The 13,746-nt window shown below is 44.5% G+C and overlaps 1 protein-coding gene across 3 annotated transcripts; it reads left to right on the top strand.

Annotated features, from left to right (window-relative positions):
- Window positions 1-177: 177 nt before the first annotated feature.
- Window positions 178-8,441, top strand: LOC309693951 (uncharacterized protein). Of its 3 annotated transcripts, none has more exons than XM_082513636.1 (2): window positions 178-278; window positions 6,978-8,441. In XM_082513636.1, exon 2 carries the CDS (start codon window positions 7,002-7,004, stop codon window positions 8,094-8,096), a length of 1,095 nt encoding a protein of 364 aa, XP_082369762.1. In that variant the 5' UTR covers window positions 178-278; window positions 6,978-7,001; the 3' UTR covers window positions 8,097-8,441. The 3 variants fall into 3 exon arrangements, with proteins under 3 accessions (XP_082369762.1, XP_082369763.1, XP_082369761.1); XM_082513637.1 differs by having other exon boundaries at window positions 205-278; window positions 6,981-8,441; XM_082513635.1 differs by lacking the exon at window positions 178-278 and adding an exon at window positions 650-1,108.
- Window positions 8,442-13,746: the final 5,305 nt, after the last annotated feature.

Below are 13,746 nucleotides of genomic sequence, written 5' to 3'. Positions count from 1 at the left end.
CCGGTGGAAGTAAACAATGAAAAGGCGGCAGTATGGTTGTTCCAGCGTGAACTTTTGGAGGCTTTGTGCTGTGTGTGAGCTGAGTGTGTGAGCTGCGGCAGCAACGATGCCTTCAGTTCAGTATCTGAGAGAGTTCATCAACGAGCGACTAACTGCTGCTGCTGAACAAATATTCTTGGAGTTTGAAAAAACGATCGTCCAGTACGAGGAAGAGATCGACCGTCAGCGCAGACTGCTGGATATCACCTGGAAACCCCAAATCAAGCTGCACAGGACAGGTGAGTGTCCCTCTGAGGGAGCATCCTGATCACAGCTCTGCGGGACGTTAAGTCTGCGCACAGACGCGCGCGCACCGAACAAAAGGTCTCGTGCGTCCTGCGCGGTCTGGGCTCTCTGGAAGGTCGCCAACAGCTCAGCCACGTGATCAAATATCAGCTGATCGATTTGCAGTGTACACACGTGGTAAACTGTCGCGATCAACTCCGGACGTGGCCCCTGACGTCGGTCTGTTTGATGAGCCCGTCTCCTTTCCCTGACCTGGAGCGCGAGCCGCGGGCGGCCAATGAGTGCACAGGACAAACTACGTCACCACCATGTTGTCTCTATTTGTGAAAATAAACCCGGGCTTCATTAAAGCGTGGGCGAGGACACGCCCCGTGGGCGAGGACACGCCCCGTGGGCTCTCAGGCAGCAGGGATTTAAAATAGCTCTCTACCGACTTACCTGAGCACACCTGCTCAGTCCGCCTCACACCACCTCCACCTGTTTTATAGGCGTGGGGTCAGCTCCAACCAGGCGCAGATGAGTGTCTGGATCCTTAACTGTGGGCCTGTCAGGCTGTCACATGCTGGGGAAAGAAAAACCCAGAGTTATGAACGCCGTGTAACCGTACAGCACCACCACGCCATGAGCTCGCTCTGACAGCAAACCGTGTTCACGTGCAGTCAGCTGTGCCTCGCACGCAGCTCTGGATAAATCCCTGCCTCCACCTGAGGCTCAGTCCTCAGGACCCCGCAGCAGATTATCAGCAGAGTTCTCCCTGATGGCACAAACGTCCTCCTCTCAGACAGAAACACGACCTGCGTGGGTGCTGCGTGATGTTCATCAGGTGTGCTGCTGTTGGAGCTGCGCGGCTGTCGGCTGATTGCTGCTTATTATTACACGTTGTTGCTATTGTCACCATACGTAACAGTTATTTAATCCTATTGTTTTTATCTGCTTTTTTAAGTGTTTATTGAAATTATGAATGAAATGCACCTCGTTTAACGGCTTCCTTAGTTTTAAGACTCATAAGTACAGAGGAGCATGGTAGTCTAGGTGTGTGCACTCACTTCAGGTACTTTTCCTTCACACAGGTGTGAGGACAGAAAAAAACAACACGTGCAGATAAATGTAGTTTGTAACTACGTACATGCATGGTGACATTAGTACGTGTTACTATACAGAGTAAAAACATTTAAACATTTATTCCTTCAATGATGACAATCAGCAATATCCAGCGAAGCCGTGTCTCATACTCTAAAGTCAAGTAATCTTTTCCATCTTATAAATCTGTAACGTTACATGAGTCCAGCTGGGTAATGTTGGTGGATCCTGTGTTGGCCATCTTTTGGTCAGCAACACACCAAGTATTTATCTACACCCTGTGTGTCTGAGGGCGTGTGTCCTCTAGGGCCGCCACAAACGGTTATTGTGATAGTCGACTAATCAGATGATCCAACGTACAGCTTACTGCACCAGCAGCATCTGCTCTTATAGAACTATCATTAGCTTACAGCTTGAAGTGTTTAAGGTGCTAACTAAAAATAAAGACAAGATGATAGTTTATTCAATTTTAATGACATTTGCAGATTGTTTCGGTGAAGTTTAATAAACTCCTTGCTATCTAAAATATAACAGGACACCGGAGTAAATTCTGGAGCATCTCACACTTCTGATAATCAGCTGTCTGCTTGACGTTTATTCAGCTGTGTAAAAACTATAACTTTAATCTCATCCAAACCGATTTACTCAGGAACAAATAAAACACTGAAAAAAGCCAAACAATAACATTTTAAGTTATCTAAGTGACTCATATATCATGTTTAACCTGAGGAGTGAAAGACGGCGGTGGGTTTGAAAACAATTTGCGGGGAGTCCGGTGTTCTCACGGCGCTAGTGAGCCTAGCCCCCGGCTAGCTATCGAGCTAGTGGGTAACAGACGTCTCCGAAAACGTCGGAGCGCTTTTGAAAATATGCGGTGTCCTGATAAACTGAGCAGATATTTGAGGTTTACACAGCTACATTCTCCATGAAAATATGTTAAACGTTTATTTTGTGACCCAGAAAGAATAATAAGAGTAAAGTTAAAACTAACTAGCTGCCGCCATTGTTGGAAACTGAGCTGGGCTGCGCTATGAATTCTGGGACACAGCTTCTTCTTCTTCGGGGTTTAACGGCAGCTGGCATCCTTGTACAAGCAGTGCTGCCATCTTCTGTTTCAGTCCGTTATTACACTCTTAAATCCTGCTACTTATTCCTGCGTCTTTTGTGATCTTACAAAGCTTCAAACGATGCGTCGACAATTAAATCAGTCGTCGACGATTTTGATCGTAATCGTGACTAGTCGATTAATCGTGTCAGCCCTAGTGTCCTACAAACATGGATTTGAAATCAAAGAGTAAATATGTGCTACAGATGTTTTGTATCACTTCCTGAACGTCTCTGCAGTAGTTATTAATATGCTTACAGTCCCAACATGCATGGTAGTGGTGTGCTGCCTCGGCCACAGTTGTTGTTGAGTGATTGTTGAAATCATGAAGACTTTTGTATATTTCTTAGTTTCTGACCTTTCAGCATTTAGAAAGAGTTGGATGAACGGCCTCGCTGGTTTTTGGCCTTTAATGTTTCGAGTATAAAGTTTCTTAGCTGGAGATGTCTGTAGTGGTCTCGATTTTCTAAATGAAATGTTTGCTTTAAAGTTTGGAAACTTCGTCTTCCCTCACAACGCCACATATGGAGTCCTTTTTCTATCCAGTTTTTAAACCTAGCATCTATCTGATTTGGTGTAGATTCTGAATCATATGCACACATTTCGATATTTTGTATCCTTCTCCAGCTTATTTTCTTTTATCACCATTTTACCCTGTAGAGTTGTCTGCCAGCACTGCCTGTACATGCGTATTGGTTATTGTTGTTCCATGTGATGGATCCCACCAGTGCATCATTGCTCAAGTACAATATTTTTTTGAACGCGGTGGGCCCAGCCACTGTTCTCTTTTAATGTTTTGTCATATAAATCTAGAGATCGTTTTATCCTGTTCAGTAAAATCTTTGTGATTAATCCTGAGTGGGAGGCACTGAAACATACAGAAATCTTTTGATGGTTTCTATTGTGGAGCTTATGCTCGGAGGTGTGATCCTGTCTCTTTAATATAAATGGTTGTAATTTTGTTTCCATTTCAGTGGGTCTGCTTGTTTGGGTTTTTCACATGGGCTGTAATTATAGGACCTCAGTTTACATCCTGTCATTGGACCAATGTTTTTGAGGCAGTTCTTTACCTCAGGCAGGGACTCCTCGGGTGTTTTGAAGTATAAACGTACATCATTGACATTTATTGCAACACCTGTGATTTTTTTCTGTTGCAGCAAAGAGGAGACGAGGCACAGCCTTCTGCAGTACTCTGTATCAGCACTGCCAACTAACAGAGCCAAAAGCCTCTTCAAGGATCACAGCCCGCTCTGTGTGCCGTTGTCTTGTATCATCCTGGGTTTATGTTGAAAGCCAGCTTGATCTCCTTTTTGTATATTGATGTTTCTGTGCCAATAATTTATGTCTTTGTCTACAAAGTAGCATCTTCTGTTCAGTCTCCCGAGTGTATGTGAAGTTCTTTTGATTTCTTGTTTCAGTGTATTCAGATTCTGGTTCAGTGCACGGCTGTTTTCCAGCTCTTTTTGGGAATCGTGACGTTTTTCCTGCTGAACTTTCTTTTTCCTTGAGGCTGCTGCAGTCATTTTATCTGTGAGGACACCTCTCCATTATCATTTTCTTTCATGTACTTTTGAATTTCATTCTTTCCTAAGATTAGCATCGTTAAGTAGGCTGGGCCTAAGTCTCCATGTTGTTTCTCTTTAGTCGACTACAATATTTATCAGGGCGCATTCGCTCAGGTCTACTGTTCCCACGTCCGACTCGATAGCTCTTGATCTGTCCCTGCGTTGGTCTATTCTGATATATGATGAGTGTGAAATAGGGAGCACCAATCAAACCCATGTCCTCCATCAGCTCTTTCACTTTTGCACCGGTTGTTTTGTTGGAGCTGTTTGTTTGGGGTTTAAGTGTATGTTCAGATCACCTCCACGCACCTTTAGACTGGCTAATCACCAACTTCTGCTTGTAAAAAGAGAAAGTACTGCAGGGTGGGATGTACACACCTTTTGCCTGTAACTGCCTTTTACTATTATTTTGGTTCTTATGAGGAGATTTCCTTCAGCAGACCTGGAGCTTGTCTCTGCTGCTGCCCTGGGGTGTGTTCTCTCCCGGGATGCTCCATGCTTGCTGGATCAGCTGCTCCACAGGATCCACTGGGGGGTCTTTGACCGGGGATCCTCGGTCCTTCAGGGTCTTTTGTAGCCTCATCAGCTGAGTGGTAGATTGAAGCTGATTTTCTTCAGCTTCACTTCGTTGTATTCTTTGTTTATTCAGCACCGCTGTCAGATAATCATGATGGAAATAAATCCTCCAATTTGTTGCCTTCATGTCTTTCTTAATCCGTGACTGAGAACCTTCACAGACGTGCTTTAAGCAGAATTTTGTTTCGTAGTGTGAAATGTGATCACCATCGATCTGAGTCTTTCAGTGGAGGCAGGCTTGGAGGTGAGCGCTCTGTGTGCAGCTCAGTGTCGGGTGGACTGTCCAGGTTTTCTCTGAGTTTCTCCACAAAACCTCCCCTCTTCATTTTCTGTGACATTATACATCCTAATATTGTCTCTCCTGGCTCCTCCTGGCCCATAAGTTCTCCATCGTGTCGGGCTGGAGCTTTGAGCACATGTTTCATCGCCTGCTCCAGTATTTGAGCTCTGCTTTCGCCTGCTTCAGTCCGGTTTTCCACCTCTCCGATTCTCCTCTTGGTCTAAGACATCTAAGGTAAAATTACCTTTTATATCTTCGAGCTGTGTGTTTTGCTCTCCTTTTGAAATTCTTGAATTTCTTGTAAGATAATCTCCGTATTTGCCCGGCAGGTTGGAGGGATGTCTGCCTCATGTTGTCTTCAGCATTGCCAGCACATAGCAGGCCCACCAGTCCTCATCCACTTACTGCGTCACGTTCTTCTTTCTTTTCCTCTCGTTTCCATTTTTCCTGCTTTCAGCGTTTTTAACATCAAACAGGTTTTAAATCTCAGTTTGCAGGACATGTTTCTGTTTTTGATCGGAGGAGGTGTGTCTATGCGGCCGTCATGAGAGAGGGCGGAACAGGAAACCCCCATTGTTTGTTTTCATTCCTCCTACATGTCATGCAGCCGTCTGCCACCAGGTGGAGCATGACTCCAGAAACCCTGTCAGAGTCAGAGAGACTTTATTAAGTCGTCATAGCAACAAATATATAACCAACAACAAGCGCTCGTATAAAACGAGCGTAGAAGCAGAGATATTGATAGATAACTGTGAGGTGTGACTAATCCCGTTCCACATGTGTGGATCTGACACCAGTGGATGAATGACAGCAGCAGAAGGAACGAGCTCCTGTTCCCTCACACAGCCAGGCTGAAGGAACCTGTTGCTGAAACTGGGAGTCACTGATCACCTCCTCCAGGCTGGGAGCTTCAGAGCTGCACACACTGAAGGATCTGAGCCGGCTCAGACTCTTTCTGTAGGCGGCGTCCGGCCGGCAGACCTCTCCAGCTTCTCATCCAGCTCGACTCCCAGATACTGACAGGATGTGACATCAGTGCCACCAAAGCAGACAGGCGAGGGTCGGGATCTGTTGTTGTTTCTGTTAAAGGCAAAACAATTAGATTAGGGACACAAGTGGAGGTCATCATTCATGGCGTGCGGCACAATACGCCACGCTGTGTGATCGTCGTCTCTGTTTCGGATGTTACATGTTTTGTAGGAACATGCTTTCCTGTCTCGTGTATATACGGCCGCTTTATTGTCCACGTGGTTCTTTAGTGTTCAAAGGTGCCGCACGGTCAAGCTCATAAATGAGTGATGTCATTAAAGCTTTCAAACGCCTCTGATTAGACGGTTTTTGGCGTTTTCTATGAAACGCAAAAGCAGCACATGTTCCAGACATTTCCACGTCTCGCACGATTTGTTGTCTTTTAAAGTGTTTGTCCTTGTTCCTGATGTGCAGCTTCCAAACACAAAGCGTCCGGCTCGAGACGCATCTTTCACAAACGGGGCCGATATATCTCCAGATGTTCTGGGAGTGCGTTCCTCCGTGCTGTTGGACAACCACACAGCATGTCCGGGCGTTCCCTTTGCAGTGACAGGAGGACACAGCAGCTTTTAAACCAGTACTGTGCTTGTGCTGCGGGTCAGTTCCTCCTCTGTGTCACTGGGATTGTCTCGTCCTCAGAATTGATGATGCTATTGCTGGACTGGGTGGGGGTGTGGATGTGGGTGTAAAGGGTGGAGCCAGCGTTTAGGCTCGGGTGATGTGGGGCCCCGCTCGTCTACCCTGGGAGCAATCACACAGAAGTGAGGCAGTGAGGGGTCGTCAGCTGGTCACCGGTCTGTGACCAGGACATGAGCTGAAGTCCACAAAGAGCAGCGTAGCGTAGATCACCTGACTGAGGATGAGGGAATCCCAGAAATGGATAAAAGACGACGTGTTGAATTAAAAACCAATCTGTTTTATCCCGTGGCAATGAAACTGAAATAAAGATGCTTCGTTTTCAGACAACAACTATACGTGTGTGTGTGTGTGTGAGGACACTGTTGTGTCATTTGTAGTTTGAACTAATGTTTTCGTGGTTTGTCTCTCTGTCTGTGAGGAGGAGCAGCTGTGTGACCTGAAGATGAACTCCAGTGAGGACCAGGAGGAGCCGACGCCTCTACACATTAAAGAGGAACAGGAGGAAGTGCGCACCAGCCAGGAGGATGAGCAGCTCGTCCTGAAGGATGAGACCGACGCCTTCTTGGTGACTGCTTTTGATGACAGTGACCACAGTGAACCAGAGGCTAACGGTCACCAGCTTCACTCTGACGGCGCTCCCGGCAGCTGTCCGGTGTCAGAGAGTCAGCGCGACGCCGACTCGAGTAAAAAGCCTTTTAAATGTAATGTTTGTGGAAAAGCCTTTAAGAAAAACTCTTACGTAAAGGAACACCAGAAAATCCACTCAGGCGAGAAGCCGTATACTTGCCAAACATGTGAGAAGAGTTTCACTCGGAGGGCTCACCTGTTGGGTCACATGAGAACCCACACGGGCGAGAAGCCGTACTCCTGTGAAACGTGCGGGAAAGGTTTTACTCAGAGCAGTCACCTGCTGAGCCACATGCGGCTTCACACAGGTGAGAAGCCATACGCTTGTGAAATATGCGGGAAAGGTTTTATTCAGAGGGGTCACCTATTGGTCCATGTGAGAACGCACACCGATGAGAAGCCGCACACCTGCGAAGAATGTGGGAAGAGTTTCCGATTCAGCGGCACTTTGTCGGTGCACATGAGAACGCACACGGGCGAGAAGCCGTATTCCTGCAAAGCCTGCGGGAAAAGTTTCCGCCAGAAAAAGATTCTGTCCGTGCACATGCGCACTCACACGGGCGAGAAGCCGTATTCCTGCACAACGTGCGGTAAAGGTTTCGCTCAAAAAAGCGATCTGACGATCCACGAGCGAACGCACACGGGCGAGAAGCCGTATCCCTGCAAAGCCTGTGGGAAGAGCTTCCGCCAAAAAAACATCTTGTCCGTGCACATGAGAACGCACACGGGCGAGAAGCCGTACTCATGCAAGAGCTGCGGGAAAAGTTTCCGTCAGAAAAGCATCCTGTCCGTGCACATGAAGACGCACGCCGGCGAGGAGCTGTATCCCTGCGACGCGTGCAGCGCCACTTTTCCGTCTAGTCGCAGCTTGTTGGAGCACCTGGACACTCACACAGGTGAGGAGTCGTAGCCTGGAAAGCTGCAGGTCGGAGCGGGGCGTTGGCGTCTGCCTCCCGCCTCGACTTTTGGCTCCGACGGCAAAGGAGCTCGTCAGCTCGTGTCGTTCACGCAGCCGTTTTCCTTTGCTTCGTCCATCCAACCCTAACCGTACCGACGCGCTCTGTTCCTGTCATGTTCTCCTCCACGGTTCCTGACCTGGATTCTGTCGTGGCTGCAATCCTCCCAGTTTCATTTTACCCTTCGTGTGTCATACTTACGGTAACTTTGTATCATTTCAGACTGTAGAGGTGACACTAACAAAGTGTAGGTTGTTGTTAAAGTAACCTGTATAAATAAAGTTTCTTCTAAATTGTGATCATGTTTTTCTTTTGCCCTGTTTATGAAATAAGAGAAAGTTTCAGTCACAGCGGTCTCACCCTCACCTCGCACTCTGAGAGAAGCTGCCCTCCCCCTGAACGATTATGACCTATGAGCTGTTCCACACGTCACAGCCACAAATTTAAATGTGCTGGGGGTTTTATGTGACGGGTAAACAGAATAGAGCATAACTGAAAATGATTGAGCAAGTTCACATGTTAGAATGACCCCGTCAGAGTTCAGACATACATGGATGCTCTCCATCCACTGACTGAACTCTGCCCCCTCGAGTCAATAAAACATTGACTGACCTGCTGCGGCGAGCAGCTGGAAGTTCGTCATTGTTTGATCCACAACAACAAAATGACTCGACTCAGTTTATTTATGGTTGTTTTTGTGCACTAAAGCTCTAATCCACGTCACCAGCGTTAACCCTGGTTTCTTCTTACTGGGGCATATCACCATGGTAACCTACGCTGCAAACAGCTTTGAGATCAGCAGGTATGAAAGTGCCTGCTGACCAATCAGAGCTCCGGAAAACGCCACCATTCCTGGAAGATCCCTCGTAGGAGGTCCAGACATTTCTCCAAAGTCTCGTGTTTCTGTGACGAGCCTCTGGAGGAAAAACAGATTCTCAGATTTATCCTTTCTTCTTTTTCCTGTTGGCAGCAAACAGCTTTCTACAACTGTTAATATGTGACCCTGAAACAGGATCGTTTGTACCCGTTAAGTCCTGTGTTTGAATTCTGTTTTTATTCTTTAGTCGGAGCTCGATAAACAGCTCTGTCAGGACGGAGCGATGATAAAGCTGAACTAAATCAATGCCTGTGGGAATAAATCACAGAGCGTATGAATACTGATGGTTTTCTTTTAAATAGAACATTTGGGTTTTTCTGTCGTCTGAAAAGAGATTAAACTCCAGAAGAAGTCATAGAGCAGAAGATATAATCTCAGCACTAAGGTTTGGTCATACAGTTTATATGACACTAAAAAGGATCATCTGAGCAAGTAATGTTAGAATGTGGTTAATATAGACGGGAAAGGCAAATCTGACTTTCAGAAAAATAGAGTTCAATTATGAATAAAAGAAATATTACAAAGCGACACAGGTGATGTAGTTTCAGGGTTTTAAGAGCAAAAAAGCTGTTCTCATCCAGAAGGTGGCGGTAATGCACCGGAAGTTGAAGAAGAGCTGCCGGAACTGTGAGGACGGACATCCGGTGGCTGGACCGTTAGCTTTGCTCCGGTGTGAGCCGAGTGTGTGAGCCGAGTGTGTGAGCTGAGTGTGTGAGCTGCGGCAGCAACGATGCCTTCAGTTCAGTATCTGAGAGAGTTCATCAACGAGCGACTAACTGCTGCTGCTGAACAAATATTCTTGGAGTTTGAAAAAACGATCGTCCAGTACGAGGAAGAGATCGACCGTCAGCGCAGACTGCTGGATATCACCTGGAAACCCCAAATCAAGCTGCACAGGACAGGTGAGTGTCCCTCTGAGGGAGCATCCTGATCACAGCTCTGCTGGAGATCACGGCAGGTGGAGCCTCGGCTCCGGTTTCCTCTCGGGTCCGACTTTTTCTCTTCTTTCTTTTTTCCAAAACCTTTATTAAAAAACAGTATACAGAGAATGTGCACGAATTAAGAAGTTACATATGTTCAAATGATTTTAAATAGCACAAAATCGTTTTTATTAAGTGATCCACGAATCAATCTTATGTAAGAGAGTATCATTATAGTAGAGTTTAAATTAGGTTTTGGATACTGTATTTGCATTTGTGGAAATAAAATTTAGCTAAGATAACTAACAAATTTATTGTAAAGTATATATCACCTTCTTTTTTGCCTTCGAAATAAACAAAATCCAACATTTTCCCGTTTCAGAGTAAAGTCCTTGTCGAGATGTCCAGTGATGAATGTCCCGGAGTCCAAAACGTTGTATGTGAACAGATCAGAGGTGCTGCGCAGTCTCAGGATGGCTTCCACAACATCCACAGTTCATATTTATGTCCCCTTTGACCTTTGTCATATAATGATTAGCAGGATAATATTTATGAAGTATTTTAAATGAGACTTATTTCACTTTAATTTTTCCCAGATACTTGTTAGGAATTTTTCTCGTTAATGTCACTGACAAAGGAATTCCAATAAGAGATGCTCTCTGGAACAAAGCAGGAATATTCGTATTAGCAGACAGATTCTTCCAGTGTGTGAACCCACAGGGTTCAGAGAGGCAGATGATATGCAAGGTTGAATACCTTTAAAAAGCATTATAATACCCGTAGGTATTGCATCAAATAATACAACATATTCTTTGGGTGTGGCTGAAAATTTATAAGTGTTTAAAAATTCTGAATAAGACATAAGCTGCTCATTAGGATTAAACAGCTGTTTCACTAAAACAATCTGTTTCTCAACCCACCTAGAAAAAAATAATGATTTATTTTTATGCACTATGTTCCTGTTATTCCAAATTAAATACGTATGGGGTGTAAAGTTGTGTTTATATATAAGGGACCAAGCTAATAGAACTTGTTTGTGAAACGTCGACAGGTTTTCTGGAAGCTTATCTATATTATAATCACAACCTAAGACAAAACTTAGACCCCCAAACTTAGAGAAAATGTAGTGAGGAATACAATTCCAGATGGAGACCTGATTTTTAGGAAAATGCTTTGTCTGGTTAATCTTTAATGTATTGTTTAGAGCAGGGAATCCAAAACCTCTGTGTTCATCGTCATTCATCACTACACTCGTGCTGATGTAATGTGTCCCGTTTTTCCAGAGGAAGTGGAAGAGCATTCGGTCAACATCCTTACAAGTTTTGCCGTCCACATGCAGAGAAATTGCTGCATAAGTCAGTCGAGACAGACCTTCTGCTTTTCAGAGCAATACCCCCCCTTTAAACTTAAATCTCTCTGCAACCACTGATTTCACTTGGTTTGAGATTTTTTAATAATTTGGGGAAAATTATTAAAATTCTGTTGTTTTTGTTTTGTTTTTTATCTTTGCTCATCAGACCTAAATATGTTGCTTCATTTTTAACTGTTATATTACAAAGACTCTGAACATTACACTCTTTGACAGGTAATAACTGACATTTATTGAAGTTTAGCATCAATCCAGACCCTTCTGAGAAATCCTGTAAATGTAAAGCAGTCAGCACCTGGTTGGCATTTTAAAGAAAGGTTGTGGTATCATCTGCCAACTGACTGCTATGTTTATACCCTTCACAGGGCTATTCGAAATATGAGAGGCAAGAATTTGGGTGCAAAGTAAAAAGATCCGCGCTGATCGGCCTACACCTCGATTAAGACTAAAACGAGAAGTGGTGCTGTTTTTCATTCTAACACAGCTATTAGCATTGGAATACAGAGTTTTGATAGCTCTGCAGAAGATATCACCAAAACCACATTTCTGAAGTGTAAGAAATATAAACTCATGCTCAGTTGAGTCAAAGGCTTTATGGAAGTCCAGGACAAGGATCAATGAGTCATCAGATGCTGAGTAGTCCAGAATATCCAAGACGAGTCTAATATTATTGGAGATGTGCCTGTTTGTCATAAAACCAGACTGTGTCTCATCTACAATATCATCCAAAATATATTTAATTCTTCTAGCTAGCAATAGAGCTAATATTGTACAATCATTATTTAGGAGGCTTGTTGGTCTCCAGTTGTCTGTAGAAAGTAGGTCCTTCTTAGGTTTGGGAATTAAAGTAATAAGTCCATCCATCTTTTTCCTGAACGAACAAAAGCTCCTTCAGCTTTCTGGCGCAAATCTCATCCAGTTTAGATTGAAAGGTCCTAAGACGTAATCTGTCCTCCTCCGAGACCTCGTCTGGTGGGAGTCAATATATGACAGAACAATCTGATTTTCTTCTGCTGCTGCACTCGACTTTTTTTGCCCCACACCGTCTCAACACTTGTTTCAAATTTCCCACTTTGTGCTGTAGGAATTCTCAGTATTAGCCTCGTCGATAAAGTGTTTTATAAGGCGTGTAATACGCTCTTCCTCTTTGGAGCTTGTCTCTGCCTTTGACATCTTTTATCTTCTCACATGCAAAGCCCACCATTCTTCTGACTCCGGCAATCTGTAACGCGAGGTCATCCATTCTTTCGTTTATTAGCTTTGATAGTTTCAGCAACATCCACGCTATCTTCCTTTGAGCGCAACGCCTTTCTTTGGCGCCGGAGACTGGCTGGATGAGACTGGTAGAGGTGGAAACTCGCCCATCACATCCTCAGTTATTGGGAGAGGTAGTGAAATAGCCGAGTAGTCACGGCAGTTGTTGGTTTACCAACACGGCTGTTTGGCTAGCATTAGCCTTTAGCAGTAGATTTGTTCTGGAGCTAGCCGAGGGTCTTTTATTATCACGCTGTGACATTTTGGCGCTTTATTCATCAAATTCAGTCCTTTTCCGGATTAAATACCGAAGAAGCTTCTAAAGTCTGAATTGACATGATGTTCCTACCGTATTATAAGCTTACGTTTGCTAAGCGCGGCAGAAAAGTTTATTGTTAGAACAATAAAGTTTTTGCATTATAACATGATGTAGCTCTGGTTTTTGTTTGCCTGAGTGGCAGCTCGACACTTCTGTAATGCAGCGCTTTTCACAGATAAAAATCATAAAGTGCTTCACAATACTAGGAATCAAAATACAACAAATAACAATGTAAAACAATCAAATACAACATAAAAATTAATTGAAAGCTTGTCTATATAAAAATGTCTTCAGCGTAAAAACAGTAGAAGAGAATTCCACAGCCTGAAAGGCCCGATCACCACGAGTTTAAATGGAGTGCGTGCGGCGACCAGCAGTCTGTGACCTGATGACCTCAGAGCTCGGGACGATGAATGCAGTTTCAGCAGGTCCGATATGCACTGGGGAGCCTGAAAGGTTAGAACTAAAACAAGTAGAAAGACCTTTGCAAAAATCCAAACCGGAAGAAATAAAAGCATTAATAATCATCTGCACTTCAGCCTTTGACACCATTAGCCTGAGTTTTGAGATATTCCTTAGACGATGAAAGCAGTTGTGGACCAAGCGACATCGAGCTGTCAAATACGACACCGAGGTCTCGAAGGCTTGGTTTAACAGAAGCTGAAATGCTGCCTAATTTCTGAGATCATATGGTCGGGACCAGTAATTAATGTTTTATCAGAGTTTCGCTGGAGGAAGTTGTCGTTCACATGGAAGTCCTCATGTTTTTAAATCTGTCACATTGTGTTTGTTCATAAAACTGCTGCTAATCAAACTGAGTTTGCTGCACTGTGATGGGTTCAAGGGTTCTCCCTCCTGCTGAATC

The sequence above is a fragment of the Aulonocara stuartgranti genome, assembly GCF_965226115.1.
Source record: "Aulonocara stuartgranti genome assembly, chromosome: 18".
Classification (NCBI taxonomy): domain Eukaryota; kingdom Metazoa; phylum Chordata; class Actinopteri; order Cichliformes; family Cichlidae; genus Aulonocara; species Aulonocara stuartgranti.
Note: the sequence above shows the minus strand (reverse complement) of the source record. Positions and strands in the feature narration are given on the sequence as shown.

Coding starts and splice junctions, on each gene's coding strand:
- LOC309693951 (XM_082513635.1), top strand. CDS start 1,043: ATGGCACAAACGTCCTCCTCTCAGACAGAAACACGACCTGCGTGGGTG. Junction 1,109..6,977: donor TGCTGCGTGATGTTCATCAG/GTGTGCTGCTGT, acceptor TCTGTCTGTGAG/GAGGAGCAGCTGTGTGACCT.